This window comes from Mauremys mutica, chromosome 3 (assembly GCF_020497125.1).
Source record: "Mauremys mutica isolate MM-2020 ecotype Southern chromosome 3, ASM2049712v1, whole genome shotgun sequence".
Taxonomy (NCBI): Eukaryota; Metazoa; Chordata; order Testudines; family Geoemydidae; genus Mauremys; species Mauremys mutica.
In genome coordinates, this window is record NC_059074.1 from 1 (window position 1) to 24,405 (window position 24,405).

Below are 24,405 nucleotides of genomic sequence, written 5' to 3' on the forward strand. Positions count from 1 at the left end.
CTGAGTTCATCCATAGTCCAATTCTCAACCCCTGCGAGATAGGCCACTGTGATGACCTATCTGGTTACATATGCACCAATTTCAATACGCTTGACAGTCTTGGCGCAGAAGGAGGGGGATCTTGCTTCTCCCTGCCTACTGATGTTTTTAAAACTTGCATGATATGTTTGCCCCGTTATCGACTTTGATGTGTTTGACCCTGATAAATCGGTAAAAAACTGGAGGGTGAAAAAAAGAGGGGCATCTTACTGCTGCTTAGGTTCCAGTATTAGCAGCATGGTCTCTTGCAATGTCCACTCAGCCTGGGTCGTGTGAGTGTAGTGTTTTTTTTAGATGATGCACTTCCCACTTATAGCAGACGAGGCATCCATCACTATGATTGACCGTCCTCCGTTGTGCAGCAGGTATGTGCAAATGTAACTCTGCACCCACAATTGTGATGGTCATTCCCCATCAGTTGAGGGATATGTTTTACAGAAATTGTGGGTTTGTATGGAAACAAAAAAAGAAGCATATTTAAATGGGGTTCTGGTGAAGGTAAACAACGTTCTGTGATGACTGAGACACCCTTGAAGACAGCATGTTCTGAGTTGTTTTTACAAAGGTGCTGGCTGTGCCACATGCAGCAACTGCAAAGACTGTTCTTCTGACGAGTCTGGGGGACTGAACTTATCTATGTTGGATAAATGCCTACTATGCTGGGAAAGGACCACAACGCTGTGCAGAGGAAGGTAGGGTCTTCTGTTACTGAATCAAAGAGTGTACTGCACGGGGGTCAAAGTGAAATTTTGAATATTCCAATTGAATGACCCCGAATTCGTGGAAAAAAGTTATCCTGAGCACATCGGTTCCAGGGAGCGACCTCATTAGCAGGCCAACTTGTCCAGGTATGGGACTACTTAAAAATACATTTTTTCCTATGGCTGCACTGCTACTTCTGACATACCTTTTGAAAAAGCAACTTGGTGGGCAGACGATCAGGTCAAAAGGGGCGTACTCAGTATTGAAAGTGGTCCGGGACAACAGTGAAACGTAGGTGTGACACTGGCAGATCAGAGTGTATTCAGTCCAATTCACTTGTATATTAGTATAGATCAAACTGATTGTTGAAAGTAGAAGAGTGCATTTGATGTTTAGACTTCATGAAACTAATGGGAGATTATTTGCGCTGTTTTCACTCATCCTGTTATAATGTAGTAGCAAAACATTTACATTGTGTATACCCCTGTAACTAAAATAACCCATCAAAGGAGGATTGTGGAATGCTAATGAAAGACTTCAACAGAAAAAGTGCTAATTTCCAAAGGAAGTGGCCATTATGTGTGATAACCAGAGGTCAAAGACTCAAAGTGCATTCCTCACTCACTCACCAAAGGAAAAGCCCACATGGGATCAGCTGGTTTTCTGTCAGAAGAAGTTATAAGATCTTTCATCTCTGGATTGTCTGGACTCTTACAGGGAAATGTACCAGATGCAAAGCAAAGGTCCACAGAGACAATCAGGGTACCCTGAAAAGACTGCAACCATTTGGAATTACAAACTGTGACTCACCCGGGGAGGCGAGGGTAGCTCAGTGGTTTGAGTATTGGCCTGCTAAAACCAAGGTTGTGAGTTCAATCCTTGAGGGGGCCACTTAGGCATCTGGGGCAAAATCAGTACTTGGTCCTGCTAGTGAAGGCAGGGGGCTGGACTCAATGACCTTTCAGGGTCCCTTCCAGATCTATGCGGTATGTATATCTCCACATATTTTTTTTTATTTTAACCTCTCAATAATTCATTTCCTTTTCTTAGCTAATAAATCTTTAGTTAATTTACTATAGAACTGGCTGCCAGTGTTGTCTTTGTTTTAAGATCTGGAGTACAATTAATCTAGGGTAGGCAACTGGTCTCTTGGGACTGGAAACAACCTGATGTGGTGTGATTTTTGGTTTAACTGACCATTATCACCAAGTTCAATTTGTCTGAGTGGCCTGATAGACTGGAGAGTTTAAAGGGATTGACTGTGACTCCATAGTAAGACTGGTATAGCTAATGATCCAACCAGCAGATCAAATTCAGTGATGAATCCTGTTCATGTGCCACCTGTGGCATGTTGCACATAAGCTAAGACGACATTAGTTACTGGCTTGATGAAATCTAATTAAAGAACATATCACCAGCTTGGGATGTCTGCCCTGTTTTCTGGCAGTCTGCCCTGAGGCAGGCACTCTCAGTTGTGAGCCACTCCAGACAGCAAGAATAGTTTGTGGATGGGTGGATCACAATATGGAAATATGCATCTTGAAGGTTGAGGGCTGAAAACCAATCCCCTTACTCTAGTGACAGGATAATCACCGCAGGTCACCATTTTGAATTTGTGCGCATTCACATAGTGTTGTGTGGCCTCAAATCTGAGATAGGTTTCCAACCTCCACACTTTTTTGGTACCAGGAAATATCTTGAATAAAATCCCTTTCCTCTGTGGTGCATGGGGTTTGGTTCTATAGCTCCCAAGTGTGAAAGAGTCTATTTCTTGACGAAGCAAGCTCTCATGAGAGGGGTCTCTGAAGAACAACAGGGAATGGGGGTTTGTTGGTTAAACTGGATGGTGTATCCTGTTGAGATGATCTCCAAAACCCACTTGTCTGTAGTGACTGACTCCCAAGTGCTCCTGAAGTGGTAAAGGTGGTCAAGGCAGGTGACTCAGTGCAGCTGGAGAGGATGAGGATGGTAGTTCAGGCCCTCAACCAGCCTGTCAAAATTCTGCTTGGAGGTGGAAGGGTGCGATGTGGGAGGCTCAGAAGTAGACAGTTTCCTTCACTGGAATCTCTGTGTCTTTTGATGCTGTTCACATGGCTTCTGGGAGGTAAGGAATTGAGCAGGATGGGATCTCTGAGCTTGTCTGGGACTTGTTGAACTTTCTCTTGTAGGTGGGTGTATAAATACCAAGAGAAAGTAAGGTATCCCTAGAGTCTAACGTTTGCAGAGAGATTTATCCATGCCGTCCACAAACAACTTAGACCCATCAAAAGGAAGGTGCTCCACCATATTCTGGACGTCTTTTGGAAATCCAGATAGTTCAAGCCGGAAAGTCCTTCTCATAACTACCACTGTAGCAATCAGATGGGCGGCAGTATCAGCGACATCGATGGAGGCTTGTAGACATATTGCGGAGGGCCAGCTACTTGCCAGAACAACTGCATTAAGTTGATCCCTGAGCTCTGCTGGTAAGTGGTCAACAAAAGAGTTTTGGTATATTTTTGTGATTGAATTTTGCCATTTGCACCTGGTAATTGGCAATTTTAAATTGGAAGGACACGGAGGAATAAGATTTCCTCCTCAGTAGGTCTAGACATTTGTGGTCTTTTTCATGAGGCATGTTTTTAGCATAGTGCTGCCTTTCATGTTCATTAACTGCATTGATTGCCAAGGAGTTAGGTGATGGATGAGAAAATAAAAATTCGGAGTCCTCTGCTGGAAGATAATACCCCTTATCCACTCTCTTGCATGCAGTAGCTGGAGTCCAGAAGAGCTTCATTGACAGGCAAAGCTAAGTGGGCAAAGGTAGGTGAATAGAGGATATCAAGCAGCTTATGATGAAGTTCTTTAACTTCCTGGAAAGAGAACCGCAAGGAGTCAGCAATTCTCTTGACCAGAACTTGGAAGTGCTTAAAATCATCCACCAAGGATGGACGAAGAATCATAACAGCTTCATCCAGAGACAATGATGAAATAATAGGAGAGACCTCTTCATCAGTATTAGTGGCCTGCTCCTCAAAAGATTCCGCTTGAGGGTCATGTCTTCGGGAGGGAGCAAGTGATGCAGGTTGCCTCTCTCTGAGGAGTGATGATTATGGCCTTACCAAATTCACAGCAATGAAAAAACACGTTACAGACCGTGAAATCTGGTCTTTTGCACGCTTTTACCCTTTACTATACCGATTTCACAGGGGAGACCAGAGTTTCTCAAATTGGGGGTCCTGACTCAAAAGGGAGTTGTAGGAGGGTTGCAAGGTTCTTTTAGGGGGATTGTGGTATTGCAACCCTTAGTTCTGTGCTGACCTCAGAGTTGGGTGGCTGGAGAGTGGCAGCTGTTGGCTCTCTGAAGGCAGTGCCTCGCCAGCAGCCGCACAGAAGTAAGGATGGCAATGCCATATAATGCCATCATTACTTCTGTGCAGCTACTGGCAGTGGCTCTTTGTTGGCTGCTGGCTGGGAGCCCAGCTCTGCAGGCTCTCCAGCTACCCAGCTCTGAAGGCAGCACCGTCATCTGCAGCAGTGCAGAAGTAAGGGTAGCAGTACCGCAACCCCTCCTACAATAACCTCGCACGCCCCCACAACTTTTTTGGGTCAGGACCCCTACAATTAAAATACTGTGAAATTTCAGAATCAAGTAGCTGAAATCATGAAAAATGCTATTTTTAAAATCCTAGGACCACGAAATTGACCAAAATGGACCATGAATCTGGTAGGGCCTACTGATGCACAACGCCCTGTAGAATTGTTGGCAATAGGCCAGCCAAAGGTCCTAATATGGCCAAGAAAGAGGTGCATAAGATGGAGGTGGCATCCACAGGTGCTCATACCAGCGAGATGTTGGTTGCAAATTTTTACCATGAGTAGTTATAGTTTCATCAGAGACTTCTGGAAAGAGGCCTCTATAGGAGTGAGAGAACCCTGAGTTGATATTTGAGACACCAAGGCAAGGTCTTCATCAGCATCCTTTTCCTCAAACTCACTCTGGAATAATGGAGCGCCTGGAGATCTGAGGTGAAACCACTGGTACCTCAGACGATATTGATGTTCTCAGTACTGACAGCATGTTGGAGCCGAGCAGCAGAAAATCTGGTGTCTCCGATTCAGCCAGGTCTCGGAGAAAATGGAACTCCTGTGAGTGTGTCATGGGTACTGAGTCTGCAGTCCTCCACCAAGGTGATGGTGGCTGAGGGCGCTAACAGTACCATGGGTCTCGGGTGCTCCAAGGGAAATGTATTAGGAGCCCGAGAGGGCTTCTTCAATATCGAGGAAGAGTTCTTCTTGCCATCTTGGTCTGCTAACAGTACTAATGATTAAAGAAAGCTTTGCAGTCTTTCAGTCTAACGGTGCCCTGGGTACCTGAGGAACCAGCAGCCTCATGGGTACCCAATTGGAGAACAGATGGTGCCAGAGTGACTAAAGACACAGACAGACACAGAAAGACACAGACAGACAATCAATCTCGGCTTTTTAGAGGTAGATTCCCTACCTGGTGAGCCCAGAGCATGGTCCTTGAAGGACTTCTGAGAGGAGTCTTGCGTCTTCCTCCTAGATGCCTTGGAGGAGTGGGGCTCCAATATTATGGAGGCAGAAAATTTTCTTGGAGACCAGTGTACAGATGGAAACTCTTGGCCCAGGTCACAAGCCAGGCATAGAGAGCTCTCAGTCATGAGGAGACAACGTTTTATCTCCCTGTTTTTTCTGGCTCTGGATTTCAGTGCTAGACAGATGTGTTTTTCCCCCAAGGCAACAGATGCAGCAGGAGTACCCATCACAGGTTCACCTCCCAGCACAACAGACACCATTTGAAGCTGGGAGAACTGGGTAGAACATCCCAGTGAACAAGCACTACTAACTAGTATCTATCTAAATATAATATATAATAGAGAATTTTTTTTTATTTTGAAAACTAGGAAGCTAAAACTACTACTACTTACTAAATAACTAAAACCAAGGGTTCTCAAACCTCACTGCACCGCGATCCCCTTCTGACAATAAAAATTACTTCACGACCCCAGGAGGTGGGACCGAAGCCTGAGCCTGCTCAAGCCCCACTGCCCTGGGCGGGAGGGCCAAAGCCCGAGCCCCACTGCTCCGGGCAGGGGGGCCAACCCTGAAGCTGAAGGGCTACAGCCCCAGGCAGGGGGCCTGCAACCTGAGTCCTGCCACCCACTGCTGAAGCCCCAGACTTTGGCTTCGGCCCTGGGTAGTGAGGCTCAGGCTTCAGCAAGTCTAAGCCAGCCCTGGCAACCCCATTCAAAGGGGGCTGTGACCCACTTTGGGGTCCTGACCCACAATCTGAGAACCACTGAACTAAACTAATGCTAAGAACTACTAGAATAAGAAATGAGGACAAAATTGAGGAAATCTCAATGGGGATAACTGCCAGAGCTCCGTCTCAGGCCGAGGTGGTTGAGAAGGAACTGAGGCGGTTCGTCAGTGCAGTACTACATAACGAAGGCATGGGGGACGAGCCTAACTAGCACACATACACAGGCCGAAGGGACACTGCTATGAGAAATCTCCGATCAGAGGCTTAAGGGGAGCTAGCACACCCAGACTGGAGCACCCATCGGGACACTATTCAAAGAAGAACATCTGTTCAAGAAATGCTTTCTCTCTTTAAATAAAATGTTGATAAAATAACTTGGCTGGAACTAATGTACAAAACCCTTTTTAAAATCAGATCTTTAAAAACCACATTTTTTATCTTACAAACACAGGAAATTATTAAAACTGAAAGAATTTTAAGCATTATATATTTGTTTCCCATATTCACACACACTGCTCTTCTGTGAGCTTGGACAAGAAAAAGAAAACTGTCAATTTCAATGTGGTCTACAATCAGTTTCTACTTCATTTCACTTAAAAGGTAGAACAGGATCATGCTATTATATTTGGGTTGCAAACACGACAGGAGGCCTTTTTGTTTAAAAAATATCCTATTAATTTCAGTTCGTAGAAAGCTCATTTTTACAAACTCTAAGGTCGGGTTCTAATTGTGTGCCTAAGTTTACAAAAAAATTGCTCAAGGCTTTAGAGTTCAACTTACTATACACCAGTTTTACCTGGCAATAGAGCAAGTCAAAAAAACAAAATAAAATTAAAAAAAAAACAACCCTTTTCTGTTTATTGAAATTTGGATGAACTCTACTTGGAAGAAATATTTACTAGAACAGAACCGAAAATGATTGCTTTTTTTTTTAAATTGTATTTTGTGTCCTTTATTTCTTCAATACAGAGGGAAATTTGCTGCTTTAAAAGACAAAACAGGCTGTGGAACTATAAAATTCCAGTGTAGATGTTCGGGCTTGGCACTATCAGGTCCCAGAGCCCAGGCTCCAGCCCAGGCATCTACACTGCAGGAGCCCAAGTCAGCTGACACAGGCCAATCATGGGTGTTTTATTGCAGTGTAGACATACCCTAATATAGCAGTATTAGAGACTGCTACAGTATACAAATACACAGCTCTTTCAAAGACCCTGATTCATACCCGCTATTCCAGTCTTGGGCCTCTCCTGAGCAGATTGCTAATCACACAGAACATCTACTTGGCATTATGATACAACCATGACTTATGTTCATTTGTTCCCTAATCAGAATGTGATCCTAAGGCACAATTCATGTGATCAAACTATGGAATTCATTGCCTCAGAAAGTGGTTGACGCCAAGTACTTAAGATTCAATATGGGATTGGATATTTATAAGGCTGTCAATAATATCTAGATTTGTTACAATTAATATAATCTTGGAAGGGATATTAAACCTTGTGCTTTGGGGCTTAAGAACAGGATGAGACCCATGTTGAGGTCAGGTTATCCCAAATCCACCTACTGCAATATTCTTACACCTTCCTCTGAAGCATCTGGTGCTGGGCTACTGTCAATAGACAGGATACTGGAGTAGAAGGACCTTGGGTCTGTTCCACTCTAGTAATTCCTAACGTTCCTATATACTTCTGCAATTAAAAACTAGACTACTTCATACTATTATTCAGATTAACTAACCATCTTCCCATGAAGGTATTCTGCAATCATTTTATTTGTAACACCCTGATGCTATTATACTGACTTTTTTATTAATTATAGGAAAATTCAGCTAAATTGGTATTCAATTATTTTCAGATAATACAAGAAACAACAGGTTACAAACAGAAGAGCTTTTAAAAAAAAAAAAAAGAGAGAGACTTAGGCCCCAAACCTGAAATGAGCTTTTCTATCTTTCATAAGTTTTGGATGAACACAGGAGTCCACCTACATGAAGCTCACTGCAGGATGAGAGCCTTACTTCTGATTCTTTGAGTTTAATAAGTATCATCCAGAGACAGAAAGTTTCAAAATAAACAGCTAACAAAATATGCTGAACAAACACAAATATCTTCTACCTACAAAAAGCTTGTGACATTTACCTGATATGGCTTCTTCTTGCAGGAGATCTGTGAATATCAAACAGTGCATTTTCCCTCTTTTTTTGATGAGCTGGCACTGAGAAAAAAAAAGGTAACAGGCTTGAAACATCAAATAAATACAAAAAGGGGAACCACGACTTAATCTACTAAAAAAAAACCACTTACTTTCATTTATAACAAATCTATACAAAGAAGTGCCTATCTTGAGCTCTAGGTGACTTTGCCAAAAATTAGAAATACCTCACCCAAAACCCAGCAAATAAAACCATAATGAAAATAAGCTCATCTATATCCCTCTTCCTCACAATGCTCATCTTTTATTGTGACCCTCTCGCTCCAAAAGCCATATGAAGAAATGGGCTTTGCAGCATACCCTCACTGTAGAAGATTTGGATTATTTCAGATCAAGGGAAAGAATGAAAGAGAGAGTAGTCTCCACGAGGGGCCTCCATTACTAGTTCCATCTCTTTTCAAACTCCTCAGCTGATTGCAGCGGTCACAATATAGCAGAGATAGAGAAGTGGTTTTTCAAATAGGCAGAATTCATGCCACCACATTCTGCAACAGCTTCAGTTTCCATGTTGTTTTAAGGTGTAGTCTTATGTGCAGTGCACTGTGGTAGTTTAATTTTGAAGTGATATATGCATGAACAGCAGCAAAGTCTACGTCCAAAAGAAATAGCTGCAATCTCTTATCTAGATGAAGACTGGAAAATGCTACTTGTGATAAACTAACAGCATCCACGGATTCAACACTATCCCCAGTTACACACACTAGTTATGAATGGTGGGCACACAATCTCACTAAGAGGAACAAACTTAACCATCACCATATCTTCCATTCCGATTCCCCCAACCTACCAGGATCACCATCTCCTTATCTAGATTGAGCTTTAACCAGTTAGCTCTTATCTATGTCCTCACCTACGCCAGATTCTGAGCCAGGCATGCAACAGCACTAGGTAGGTCAGATTAGATAGTTATAGAATTGATACCACCACCACACTGAATATACCAGAGGCTCTCTCTCATTAACCTTCTCAGATGCCCCGTATACATGTTGAACAAAAGGGGAAGCACGATGCAACCCTGTGGAACTCTGCATAGAAGCTCCCTTAGGGATGAACAGCAATTATCCAACTTCTCTCCCCTTGTCCATTGTCTTTGAGCTCTACCAAAGAGCAAGTCCAGCTAATATGAGTAGAAAGGTCATCTCTGGTCCTGATTCCTTACCTATTGGAGGTGCCTGGTACCTTTCCACAGTTTTTCTTTGCCTTAGATTATAAGGTCGATCATTTTCTTCTCCTTCTGCCTCTTCTACTTCTATATCTCCATCTTCCTCTTGAGATTCTAGAAAGAAAAAGCAACAGTTCTATTACTTTATTTCACAGCAACCTTGCCCCTTTCACCCTCTCCCCAAAAATAAATCCACAAAATAAATTCTAAATGCATAAGGATCATGTTCTTCACTAATTAGAACAAACTAATCATCATTGGGGCTATTGGAAATCTGCAGAATGTTTTGCCAAATTCCCTACTGGCTTCTATGGGATTTTTTTTGAAAAAATCAGCAGGATATAACAATAATAAATGTAGTAGATTTCTATATATTTATAAAGTGGTTTTACATAAAATTCATTTATTTTACCCAGTTGGGGGGTGGTTTTGTTTTTCACTTTAATAATAATCCCTTACCTACTTGAGACATGTGGCTGGTAAAATGAAGGCAGCTGGGAGACTAAAGAAGATAGCCAGCTGGTGAGTATTTGTGGGGCACTTCTGTCTTACTGCTACTGATTAACTTTGATGGGGGAAGGGGACAAAAGAGAAACACTTTCTGTGATGGGAACTTGCTGATGAGTGTGTAGGACTCTGGGTTGGATGCTGTGTTTTGAAATCTAGGCTAGGTTGCTGACTGTCTGAACAAGGTTGCCCTGCAGGTAGGTGAGTCAGCACCTCCTTTCTAGCAGGGCTCTTTGAAGGGCTCTAGCTAGGCTCTTTGAAGAGAGAGCAGTACAATTTTTTGCGAACAGACCAGTGATTACAGACAGCCGAGTGTGATGGGTTGAGTCACCCATTATAGCTGTGTGTAAGGCCCAGGCTTTAACAAGCATGCAAGTGCCAAGTGGCTGGTAAGACAGATGGCTGGTGATGCAAAGGGAGTTAGCCGGATGGTATTTCTGGATCACTTCTGTCTTATTGCTATTGATTAACTCTGACCACTATCCCATGTCACTCATCCATGTGGGCACTAATGATACTACCAGGTATGACCCTGAGCAGATCAGCAGTGACTACAGGGCTCTGGGGGCAAGTGTGAAGGTTGTGTTCTTGTTCATCCTCATGGCTGAGGGTAAGGTCCCAGACAGGGGGATATGCATCCTGGAGATGAATGCATATTGACACCATCTGTGCAACCAAGAAGCTTTCTTAACCATGAAGGCTATTCCAGGAAGGACTGCTGGGAGGAGATGGGGTCCACCTACCAAGAAAAGGAAGAGCATCTTCAAGCGCCAACTCACCCACCCACCTACAGCTCATATTACCCGACATGGAGAGAATTTTGAGCCCTGACCAAGCCAGCTTTTGCCGTGGCCATAGCACATGCGACCAAGTACTCACACTGACCACATTTGTTGAAAATGGCTTCCAGAGAAACTTAAAAACAGGGCCTGTTTTTAATCGATCTAACAGTAGCATACGAAACGGTATGGCACACTGGCCTGCTCGTGAAGGTATCACGGGTCCTGCTACCTTTGGTCACAGGACTCGTTGAACTGTTCCTCTGCAATAGGCAGTTCAGAGTCCATATAGGGGAGAAGACAAGTGCTTGGAGACGACAGATTAATGGGTTACCCCCCCAGAGCTCTGTGCTTTCTCCAACCCTATTCAACCTTTACATCAATGACCTGCCAATAATGGAGTCACGAAAGTTCATTTACGCAGATGACACTATTGTAGTACCAAGGCCCAGACATTCCACGAGTTTGATGGCACCTTAAACCGGGACATGATAAAGTTAGCTGACTACTGTAAGACTTGGCATCTCCAGCCTAGCATCATAAAAACAGTTTCCAGTTTGTTCCATCTTCGTCACACCAGCGCAAACCAAGAACTGAATGTTTATCAGAATGGTCAAAAGGTGAAGCATGAAGTAGAACCAATCTATCTAGATGGGACCTTAGACTGCACACTGAATTACCATGTCCACCTGAAGAAGACAGAAGCTAAAGTTAAGATGCGTAACAATCTACTGAGCAAACTGGCACGTTTGTCATCAGGTGTTCCTGCTCCAACTCTGCGGACATCAGCTCTTGCCACCTCGTATTCGGTGGCGGAGTACTGCGCACCAGTTTAGAGTCGATCATCACACACCAAACTGGTGAATACGCAGTTACATGCGGCCATGTGCATCATCTCTGGCACCGTGTCCGACTCAACTCCCATGGCTTCCAGTTCTGAGCAATATTGCATCTCCTCATATAAGATGAAAGGTTGCCACTGGCAAATTACTGGAGAAAGTATGCGCCAACCCAAGCCTGCCGCTGCACAATGACCTTTTTAAACACCAGCTGCACATTTGCCGTCACGTAGCCCATTATGGTTTCATCTGCCACACCAGGATGTTAGGGTGGTAACACTCTGGCGGGAGGAATGGATACCTGTTATAACCTCCAACTACTTCCCCTCACCGCCAACCCCACAATTTGCCCACCTGGTTTTGACCTGCCCAGTCGTCGATGGTCCCTGTTGAACAGGTTCCAGACTGGGCAAGGTCTCTGTGCAGCTAACCAGTATCGCTAGGGCCTTCATGATGGCCCTTTGTGCAGCTGCGGTGCAACACAGATGATGATAAACATTGTCGATGAATGCCTGCTGACTAGGTTCAGTGGTGGCCTAGAAGAACTGCATCATGCCACTGAAGATGCCATTGCTTGGCTAGACAACTATGCACACACTAAATAAATAAGCGAGGAGAGTTAAACTAGGTTCAAAGGAGACAGGTAACAAAAGCCCACAGGTAAGCATAAAAAAGGCAACTAACAGAAGGCTAGATGTTTGAGGGGAACCTTATGAGGGGGAGGCATGGAAAATTACAGTAGGATCTCAGGAGCAACAAGAGAATAATCAGCATGGGAATCTGCTCAATATCTCAGATGTCAACACACAAATGCAAAGGGTATGGGCAACAAACAGGAAGAACTGGAAATATAAATGCTTAGGCTAAATTATGACTTAACTAGCAGCATAGTGACTTGGTGGGATAAATCTCATGACTGGAATATTGGTATAGAGGGGTATAGGTAGGAAGACAAGGCAGAGAAAAAGGGAGGCGGTGCTGAAAGAATATATACACTTGTTCTGAGGTCAAGAAGGAGGTTGAGAGACAGACCAGTTGAAAGTCTCTGGGTAAAGACAAAAGGTGAAAAAATATGGATGGTATCATGGAAGGGGGTCTACAGTAGACACCAAATCAAAAAGAGGAGGTGAATGAGGCATTTGAAGAATAACAGAAACATCCAAAACACAAGACCCAGAAGTAGTGAGGGACTTTAAGTACTCAGAATCTGTTTGAAAAGTAATACAGCAAAACACAAAATGTCCAATAAGTTCTTGGCATGTACAGGGAATAACTCTTTGTTTCAGAAAATGGATGAAGTAACCAGAGGGGTAGCTATTTTTGACTTGATTTCTGACCAACAAGGAGAAATTCATTGAGAATCTGAAGGTGGAAGGCAATTTTGGTGAAAGTGATCATGAAATGATAGATTTCATTACTCTAAGGAGAAAGGGAAGAGTGAATGCAGCAGAATTAGGACAGTGAAAATCAAAAAAGCAGATTTTAACAAACTCAGAGAATTAATAGGTAAGGTTCCATGAGACGAAAATCTAAGGGAAAAGGGAGGTCAGGAGACCTTGCAGTTTCTCAAGGAGACAACATTACGGGCACAACTGCAAATCATCCCAATGCAAAAGAAAGACAGGAAGAATAGTAAGATGCCAATATGGCTCCATCAGGAGCTCTTAAATGACATGCAAATCAAAAAGGAATCCTACAAGATGTGAAAACATGGACAAATTGCTAGGATGGAGCACAAAAGAACAGCACAAGCATGTCTGAACAAAATCAGAAAGGCTAAGACACAACATAAGTTACACCTTGCAAGGGACAAAGAAGATAATAAGACAAGTGTTTTTTTTAAATACATTAGGAACAAGAGAATAGTGAAGGAAAGAGTAGCGAGGAAAGAGAGCTAATAACTGATTATACATCAAGAAAGCTGAAGTGTTCACTAAAAGGGTTAATGAGGAGTAGATACTCAGCACAATTAATATTAAAAAAATGGGGAGGGAATGCAAGCCAAAACAGGAAATGAACACTGTAAAGAATATTTAGATAAATTAAATGTATTCAAGTCGGCAGGGCCTGATGAAATTCATCCTAGGGTACTTAAGGCACTAGATGAAACAATCTTAGAACCGTTAAGTATTATTTTCAAGAACTCATGGAGGACAGGTGAGGCCCCAGCAGACTGGCAAACATAGTATCTATCTTTTAAAAGTGGAACAAAGAGGATCTGGGGATTTATAGACCGGTCAGCCTAACTTTCATACCTGGAGAGATATTCGAACAATTTTTTTAAACAATCAGTTTGTAAGCACCCTATAGGATGATAGGGTTATAAGGAACAGCCAGCATGGATTCATCAAGAACAAATCATGCCAGATCAACACAATTTCCTTCTTTGACCAGGTTAGTGGCCCAATGGACGGGGGGGAAGCAGAAGATGTGATATATCTTGATTTCAGTAAGGCTTTTCACTGCCCCATATGACATTCTCATAAGCAAATTACAGAAAAGTGGTCTACATGAAATTACTATACAGCAGGTGCACAGCTGGCTAAAGACCATAGTAAAAGAGGAGTTATCAATGGTTCACTGGGAGGGCATATGAATCTGTGGGGGACCCCACAGATCAGTACCCGGTCTGGTAGTATTCAATATTTTCATTAATTACTTGGATAATGGAGCAAAGAGTACGCTTATAAAATATGCAGTTAACAGTAAGCTGGGAGGGGTGCCGAGCACTTTAGACAACAGGATTAGAGTTCAAAACAAACTTGACAAATTGGTCTGAATTCAGCAAGAGGAAATTCAATAAAGATAAGTGCAACATACTTGCTTTAGAAAAGAAAAATAAAATGCACAGCTACAAAATGGCTAGGTAGTAGTACTGCTGTGACAAAGTGAGAATGGTCTTAATGTTTTCTCTAAATACTGTGTGTAGGCTTCAGTTTTCCCAATGTATTATTCAAGTATCTAGGTGAAAGGATAAGAGTGTGTGATCATTGCAGCAACCCCCAGACTACTGACTGTCTGCCTGGGCAAAAAGAATGGCCGACACTCTGTATCATCGCAACTGATGGCCAGAGCCCATCTTCTGCAAGGAGCCAGCCAAAGGCGTTGGAGAACAAAGAGACCAGGTGACCTGTTTACTTGGGAAAGAGACAAAGCATGGAGGCGGGGCTGCTGGCCATGAGTGAGGCTGGGCTGCTGGGAGTCCATCTGCTGGTCTGGGAGTCGGGAGAAGAGCCCAGGGCTCTGGAGCCCCTTAAGATGGACTTGGCTGTAACTTCCTGGTTTCTGTGTTAACAAGATCTGTTCAATGCAGTGTTCCCAATGACAAATAAACCCCTCTGTTTTACAACACTGGCAGAGAGTCACTGCTGACTGCAAAGTTGGGGTACATGGCCCTTTGGGGTTTGTAAGGCTTCCCCAGGTGTCCCATCCAGGTAGACTCACTGTGGGAAGCTCACTGTGTGAACAGGGGTGCTGACTACTCCAAGGTCAAACCCAGGAAACACTGAAGCCGGGGAGGCCTCTTGCCCTGGTGAGTGTGTGCCTTGAGGGGAGACACATTACACTATAGTCCTGACTGGCTTCATTCAGAGTACTGAAACTGTGACTCCGTGCCAACTGCTGAAAAGGATCTGAGAGTTATAGTGGATCAAAACTGAGTATGAGTCAACCATGTGATGCAGTTGCAAAAAAGGCTAATACTCTGGGGAGTATTAACAAGAGTATCAAATGCAAAATACAGGAAGTAACTGTCCTGCTCTATTCAGCATTGGTGAGACCTCACCTGCAGTACAGTGTTCAATTCTGGGCACAACACTTAGGAAAGATGTCAACAAACTGGAGTATCCAGAGGAGAGCAGATAAAATGATAAAAGGTTTAGAAAACTTGATCTAAGAGGAAAGGTTAAGAAAACTGGGTCTGTTGAGTTTTGAGAAAAGACGACTGGGCGGGGACCTAATAACAGTATTCAAATATGTTAAGGACTATTATAAAGAGGACAGTGATCAATTGTTCTCCATGTTCACTGAAGTAGAACACGAAGTAAAAGGCTTAATCTAAAGCAAGGGAAATTTAGAATAGATATTAGGAAAATCTTTCCAACTATGAGGGTAGTTACGCTCTGGAATAGCCTTCCAAGACAGGTTGTGAAATCCCCATCACTGGAGGTTTTTAAGAACACACTGGACAAACACTTGTCAGGGATGGTCTAGGTCAGGGGTCGGCAACCTTTCAGAAGTAGTGTGACAAGTCTTCATTTATTCACACTAATTTAAGGTTTTGCATGCCAGTAATATATTTTAATGTTTTTAGAAGGTCTCTTTCTATAAAAGTCTATAATATATAACTAAACTATTGTTGTATATAAATTAAATAAGGTTTTTAAAATGTTTAAGAAGCTTCATTTAAAATTAAATTAAAATGCAGAGTCCCCCAGAACGGTGGCCAGGACCCAGGCAGTGAGAGTGCCACTGAAAATCAGCTCGCCTGGTCTAGGTTTACTTGGTCTTGCCTCAGCACAGGGGGATTGGTCTTGATGACCTCTCTAGATTCCTTCTGACTGTACAATTCTATGATTTCCAAAAACCTAGAATACCTTTGCTCTTCTTTTCATTGTCCCAAAATTCCTATGATAACCAAAAGAAATCAAATATTTGATAAAATACTAAAATAATTACAACTTTAAAATTTGCAGCCTAATTCCTATTTAAAGCTCTTTGAAAGAAACCTAAACACATAGGCTAAAGATATCAGCTGGATGTTTCTACTAAAATAATCACTACTATAACAGTTAATATTATTTAAATTGCCTCCACTGAGTTTCAAAATTTACACCCCACTGTGATTTACACTACCCAGAGCAACTGTTTCAGTTCTAAGATGCAAGAAATCTGGTTTAAATTGTTCCATATTTGTAATGCCAATTTAACAAACTTTTTTTCTTTTAAACAAAAGCTTTAGTTCAATTTGTGATCCACTATAATTCTCAGATCCTTTTCAGCAGTACACTGAAACCTGTGGACACCATAAATCTTTGCTAAAGAGCAGAATTTCTATATTGCGTATTTCCAATGACCCTGTTCATTTTCTATTAAGCAGAAGCAAATTATTACTAATTCTCTCTATTACAGTACAGTAGTACTGTACAGTATTTGTATCAATACACTAGCTATTTTAAGCAGTCATTTCTTCTAAACAGTATGTTTCATTAGTGTTTTAAATGAAGCCCTATAGTTAATCTGTACAATCCATACCTTCTTCTTCCCCTTCAGTGGACACTTCGTGATGGTTCTGAATTCCATAGCTATTTCTTCTCAGTGATTTCCGCCTTCTCTTCACTCGAGAATACATGTCCATGTTTTCCTAGAACAAAATGAATTTTCTCATTAATCTATATTATTCCTTGTAACCTGCATTGTTAGCCCAAATAGTAATGGTAATACCTAAGTAGTGCTTTCCATCTTCCATGTGCTTTACCAACAAATAACCCTGAGAGGTAGGGTAAGTATTCTCATTTTACAAATGAGGAGGACTGAGGAATGACTCTCCCGGGGCCACAGATCATGTCAATGTCAAAGCCTGTGTTTAGAACTCAGGCCATCATGCTGCCCAGTCCTGTTTTCGGACCACTAAACCATGTTTCCTCTCCAATTTAACAACACTAGCACAATATGAGAATGCGTCAGTCAATTCCCCATTGACCAAACAGGATGACATATTAATATATTTCTAAAATTAAATACACCTAGCTAGCATCAGTGTTTATTTATAACAGTGAGCATTAGCTAGGAGTTGAAAAAATGCTTTAGAATTTTAACATACTGTAGGCAACTGACATATGGAGAGTTATAAAAAAATATACCTATAGCCACTGGATGTTACTTTTATCTAAATTTGACAGATTCTGAACTTACAAATTCTGTGTCTGTCCACATTCGCAGCCGTTCTACTTCTCCAGACCGCCTATTCCGCCTGATGTTAATATTGTCCATTTCTTGTAGTACAGCTTCAGCAGTACTAAATATACACAATATTTAACATAAAAAAGACAAATATTCAGACTTAAAATAGAAGAGCTACAGAACTTTTACACATAAATAATTCTATGTAACGCATGACACTAAAATTATAGTTTCTTTGCAATCATTCCCAGAATTATATATGGAATAAAATCTGCAGATTAACTAAAATTTGATTTCAGTCTCTCTTGCAACTCCTTGAATCCATCAATTAAACTAAAAATAGTCAGCCGTAATAAAGAAAATTGGAAGAAGAGGGTAAAAGTATACCAAGTGTGGGCAAAGAAAAAAATGATTATTTTATGGGCTTTGAATCAAACTCTAATACCAATTTTAATTTAAAGTGTGTGTTCTCTTTGTCAGTTGTGGGGGTTAATTTTAAAATCTGGTGAGTCTGAATGGTATACTTGTGAAAAGTACCAGACTGACAGCCTGTGAGACTGAAGCTTTTCATCTGCATAACCAGTGTAGCACAGGTAGTAACACTGCACTCCTGTAAATGTGCCTCAGTCCTGTAAGCTCTATAAAATGTCAGCATTTCTCCGAGGCAAGGGCTAACAAATAAAGGATTTTTTTTTAAATAACCAAATATGTGAAATGAAAGAGACAAATATAGAACTCCACTGCTCGTTAATTTGCCTCTGTTGCATCACTTAACTTAATCATTGTATAATTGGACTGCAAGCTCTTCAAGAGAAGGACTTTTACCTTAAATCTCTTAAAGTGTTGTTAAACTGGTGGTGCTATGGACTGAGCAGGACGGACCACTTCTCAGGAAGGAGATGACAAGTCATCAGCCAGGCCCAATCAATCATCTACTTATTTGTCATGACTGTCAAATTATTGCTAACTGTGGTGAAGGTTTGTGTACGGTGGATACCTGTCCACTGGAAATGTACTAAAGCTGCATAACAGTTGGAAACTGTTATCAACTTTCAATCATTTCCAGTCAGCACTTTAAAGGTAAATCTAAAGTGTGAAATCCTGAAATCAATGGAGGTAAAGATAACTATTTAGAAGTCTGGGAGTTTTGGGAATTTGTTGGAAGATGGTCATTCCCTTCCACCAAACCTGATAGTGTGTAGTGTGACCACCACACACACACACACACACACACACACACACACATATATATATATATACATATACACACACACACACACGAGGAAGGGAGAAACCCCTTCAACAAGAGTCAAAATTAAACTAAAAATCAAGATGTTAAAATAAGGAACACAGAGAGGAGGAAAAGGGACAAAAGCTTAATATCATGCATGGTTTTTACAAGACAACTAACAAACAGATTACACATTTAAACACAAGAAAAACAGAAGTTTGGACCTAAATGAGATAGTAAGAGACTTGAACCAACACTACCAATTGACAAAACAGAAAATAGAAACAAAGAGTAGAAAAGCATCAAACACAATATGCGACTACCACAAAGCTGAAGAAAGCGATTAGTGGCAAGTCTTGTCAATACAGCTTTAGGGACTTCCATAGATCAATTTATAATTGTATACTTGTGTAAATACTAAGTTACTCTCTAAGTTGCAAAAAACCTTATACGATTTCTATTATACTGAACTGAACTGTTAATATACAAAATAAAAAATAAGAAAAAATGGAGGTTTTGTCATTAACATTAATAGGGAGAGAATGTTACCCAAAAGCGTTTTTTCCCTTTGAATTTATAATTAATACTAATAAGTATTTCTGATGCACAACCTAACTGATCTAGATACATTCAAGTCATTGTTCATAATTTTGGGGACACTTTGGCTCAATGTAAACACAAATGCAGGCGTCAGTATCACAATCTTATCACATTACCATCTTTATAGTAGATTGCTTTCCTATTACTATATTGAGGAGGAATAGGAGTTGAATAAAAAAGGGGTTCAAATTCAATTAGGGAAAAAGTAACTCAAGAGAAACTTATAAACTGATACCAAGTTGTTACTGAACATTGAAAAAAGCAGTTTCTGTGAAAAAACTAAAGTTCAGCAGAATATATTTTTTATCAGTAATAAAGATCTTACTTAGCAATTACAGAACATTTTTCACGTTTAAAACATTTTGCAAACACTGATACTCAGTATCTCTCAAAGGTAGCTATTATACCCATTTTACAGAAGAGAAAACTGAGACAGGGAGGTTAAGTGACTTGCCCAAGGCAACAGAGGAAACCACTTTCAAAGCAAGGAATTCCTAGCTCCCACTCCTGTGCTGAGATCAACAGACTGTGCCTTCCTCTCTGATCAACTTTATCTGCACTGTAAAGTCAAAAAGTGACACCAATCCTGTATGCAGTATCTCATTATCAACAAGTGGTAAAGAAACAGCTAGAAACTTGTTGACATTTTATAATTCAGCCATACAAGCAAGATGTACCTAACTTCCAACCGTTGTTGTTACTGTTGTTCATTTATTGAAATGACATTTAGATAGAACTGCAATACAGGGCTTTCTAACTGTTTTTAACAAAAACATCAAGATGCTTTGTGACGTGTGCAACTGAAGTATCCACACATACCTGTTTACTAGCTGATCAAACAATAAACTCTGATTCAAAGTTTCAAATCTGTTTTTCCTGGACCGACAACTTTTTCTCACTTCTATATCTCCGTTTATGCAAGCATGGTCCCCATCTCCCTTTTTTTCCCCTCGAAGGGGATGGCTTTTGAGAGCTAAGAGAAATTTGTATTACTACTTCAAAATGCAAGAAACAACATTTTTACAAACAAAAATTCAATAATCAGATTACTTAGCAAGGATAAGAAACCAAATTATATTAAGAAACAGAGTCAGTTCCCCCCTGAATGGGCATCCTGACATATACTGTAATAAGAGGTATCTGTTTTAAGTCCCTACCAATGTTATTTTACTAACTGTACTTCTGTGCCATTTGGACTATTTACTTGTACATAAATATATATTATTTTATGGTAAGTTTGTATTTGAACACCAAATATTCAGTATTTTAAAGTTAACATTAAGACTGTCATTCACCCCTTGCACAGTTTCAGTTCTTACTCTTTCCTTTAAGTACAGTATCAAAAGGTTTTATATTACTGATACAATACAATTTTATTTTGCATAGAAATCTATGTATGCTACTTTGTCCAGTGCCTAGACTATGGAGTCCCATTTTTAGTTGGTTCTTTAGGCACTACAGCAGGGGTCGGCAACCTTTCAGAAGCGGTGTGCCGAGTCTCCATTTATTCACTCTAATTTAAGGTTTCGCGTGCCGGTAATACATTTTAATGTTTTTAGAAGGTCTCTTTCTATACGTTTATAATATATAACTAAACTATTGTTGTAAGTAAATAAGGATTTTAAAATGTTTAAGAAGCTTCATTCAAAATTAAATTAAAATGCAGAGCCCCCCAGATCGGTGGCCAGGACCCGGGCAGTGAGAGTGCCACTGAAAATCAGCTCGCGTGCCAACTTCGGCACCCGTGCCATAGGTTGCCTACCCCTGCACTACGGTAATAAAAGTGATTAATTATTTACCAAAATACTTAATGGAATTGAATATACTCTCAGACTCAATACATAACTAAAGGAGACAGAAATTAAGAAGTATAGACATGAAAACTGGATATGGTTTCAGTTGAGATTTGAAATGAACTGGCAAACTGCTAAGGTGAAGATTCACAGGGACACTGTTCTAGGTGGCGGGAGCTGCAGACATAGCAGGTCTCAAGAACAGTAGTGAAACAGTGTGCCAAGCCAGAGCAGGCCAGGTATTAGGTAAGCAAAGGGACTGGATAAATTAAAGATATCACTAGCAAGAAATAGACCAAAACAAGTCCATGAAAGTAAAATCTGGGATCAATGGCAGGTCTACACTTGTAACAGCACATAGGGTACACTGCACACTCAGCTAGCTTAGGCAGAAATACCAGTGTCGACAGTGAGGCACTGCTTAGGCAAGTAGAGTAGAGACCCGCCTGATCCTTAGGGTATATACCCTACACGGCTCTCTACATGCCCAAGTAGTGTCTTCCATACCTATGCCGCTATTTTTAGCAGTGTAGTGTCCTGCTGTCAGAGCCTTTCCCTGCTGACGTGAAAGACTCCAAACATGGGATAAGAGACTGGCAGGGAGGAGGCAAGGAGAAAAGGCTCTAGCAGCTCCCCACTGCCGCAGCCTTTTCCCAGAGCCTCCCACTGCCACAGCCTTCCACTGCCACGTGTAGCTACACATCACAGTGAGTGTGGACACAGCCTGCCTTTCACTGCAGTGTGTAGCTGTACATAATCTACACGTTGCTGCAAGTGTAGACAAGATTATGGCCAAGCGACACCAAATGGGAATTCTGAATTGGGAAGAGAGACGGAATTATGTTTGAGGATGCTCCTTGTGCCTAAGAATACAATTCTGTCACAGACATCATGGATTCAGTGACTTTTTCTAGGGAGGGCTGCAGCAGCTGTCAGCCCTGGGGCCAGCCGCCAGAACAGCTAACCGGCGGCCAGCCCCAGGCCCACTGAAGTAGTGGTTCCCTACCACCACAGCAGCAGCTGGGGGTGGAGCAGCAGTAGTCAGCCCCTCCCGCAAGAGCAGCGGTGGGGCTGGAGCAGCTGCAAGCTCCAGCAGTCCTGGAAGTACTCTGTTTGTCCCTATCCCCGTCCCCCTCCCATGGTATTTTTACTAGAAGTCAGGGACAGGTGGCAGGTAGAGCCCTGCTAATCTGTGGCTGTCCGTGGATTGGATGCAGATGCAAATTTTATATCTGGAGCCCCACAAATCTTCAGCTATCCACTTTATATCCATGGCCCACATTTGCCAATCAGATGCAGATACAAATTTTGTATCCATGCAGGGCTCTAGTTGCAGGCTTCCGTGAATTTTTGTTTATTGCCTGCGACCTGTCCCTGACTTTTACTAAAAATACCCGTGACAGTATCTTAACCCTACTCATGCCCAAAGGAAGCATCCAATAAATTATCTGAAGGAATCGGAGAGAAAACAGTTTCTTGTAAACACAGGGAGAAACACACCGATGAAGGTGTCAAAATATATGCATTTGAGAATCATCAATATAAAAGTAGTTAAGATTAAATATAAATATAAAATAACCAGAGGGAAAACACTCACATAAGCTACGTCCAGTTGGTAATGTAGCACCAGCCTGAGACGTTAACCTGGAAAACAATTATATTAAATATGAAAAATATATCAACATTTCATTTACTACATAAAAGCTACAATGAAACCAACACTTTTGAAATAGAAATCCTTAAGTGTTATACATTGAGCATAATTTAAAGCATTTGTAAAAGATACTCTCAAGAATTTGGCTTGCATCTGAAGCTGGAACTGAAGTCGGCATTGGCCACTGTCAGAAGACAGGATACTGGGCTAGATGGACCATTAGTCTGACCCGTCCTTGTGTTCTTATCATTATACTAATATTTTATTTTTATACTAATAAACAATTTTAACTAGTATCACCATACTGAAAAAGATACATCAATATCTGTTCCACTAATAGGCTACACCACTTCACTTATGTCCCCTCCTGTTAAAGAAGCCCCACCACACAAGTTCCAGAAACAGTACTCTTGCTGCTGCTAGTCAGAAGCAAACACCATTTAAGCTCTTAATGATTTGGTCAATAACTGAAATCAATGAAAACTAAGCAATAAAAATGAACAGGGCCAAGTTATGAAAACAAAAAAATTAAATCTATTTAACAAATCTAATAACTGAAGGGAAAGAGAGTGACATCAAGTTTACTTAAATCAATAGTAAAAATATTACTTAAGACCTCAATCATAAGTATTCTTGTTTCTTTTTTTAAAGTTAGTTTTCCTAAAGGAAAGTTAACTCCCAATGGGTTGGTATGAGAGCCAAAACAGGATACAAACCTCTTCCAAAAACTACATGGGTTAACAAATTATTGTACCATATATTCAGTCTTGATTTTTACATTAGAGTAAAAGACTGTATTTCTTATCTGTTAAGACTAACTTATTAAAACATAAATTATACTGTTAGAATTAAAATGTAAAAATGCCCTAAAATCGTGATAGAATATTAGCTGAAAATAACCTGTTAGTACCAGTATATATAAAATCGAAATAGATTAGTCAAATCAAGAATTTATATTCATATACCGCCTGTCATCCTGAAGGATCTTAAGTGCTTTACAATGTGTATAAGGACCACTGAACTGCAATAACTATTGTGCACAGCGGAAGGCGGGTGGGACAACTGATTTTAAGTTGGAAAGTGAATAAATTAACCAGCTGAAAAAGGAAAAGGGAAATCATTTGACCCAGGCTTCACTGCCCCTAAACTCTTGCAAAAATGTCTACTTCTGAAGAGATGGATTTAACTAGGACATGAGCTTCTGCTATTATTTACCTGGGAAAGGCGTACAAATTTTTCATAAAATAAGGGACTCACCATTGTAGACCTCAAAACTTTGTCACAGTGATGGATAGGAACACATGGGAGAATTGCATCTGCAAATCATGACCCTCTCAGGCATTTTTGACAAACAAACATTAGTAATGGCTTTATGGTCACATGTATTTGTTGCTTAATACCAAAAAGCAGAATCTCCACACAGGTTATTATGTATGGCTCTTCTGGGCTTGTTCAAGTAGCCCATTGCTAAAATTTTATTTTAATCTCAGTTCTCCACTTTAAATCTAGTTTCTGTAACAGATCAAGATCCAGTCATCAGACACATCGTAGGACTTCTTAAAGGAGCAATGATGTTAGCCCAATGTCCTGGCCAAATTTCAGTTCAGGCAAATTGAGTTCACCTAAGTGATATTCTTCCAGGATCAATTAAAAAAAACCCTCAGATTTTATTTAAATTAACTTATTTTTTAAAAATAAACCTGTATTTTATTTAAAGTTAA

General features: G+C 41.0%; 1 protein-coding gene across 1 annotated transcript in view; it reads right to left on the reverse strand.

The window, feature by feature from the left end:
- Window positions 1–3,470: 3,470 nt before the first annotated feature.
- Window positions 3,471–24,405, reverse strand: part of LOC123366004 (ATPase family AAA domain-containing protein 2B-like) — a 43,714-nt gene continuing 22,779 nt past the window's right edge. Inside the window, exons 3-9 of the mRNA XM_045009059.1 lie at window positions 22,628–22,674; window positions 20,057–20,210; window positions 17,419–17,521; window positions 16,759–16,867; window positions 9,378–9,494; window positions 8,146–8,221; window positions 3,471–3,816 (exon numbers count right to left, since the gene is read on the reverse strand). Coding sequence (XP_044864994.1) covers window positions 3,471–3,816; window positions 8,146–8,221; window positions 9,378–9,494; window positions 16,759–16,867; window positions 17,419–17,521; window positions 20,057–20,210; window positions 22,628–22,674 — 952 coding nt within the window. The remainder of the gene's footprint in view (window positions 3,817–8,145; window positions 8,222–9,377; window positions 9,495–16,758; window positions 16,868–17,418; window positions 17,522–20,056; window positions 20,211–22,627; window positions 22,675–24,405) is intronic.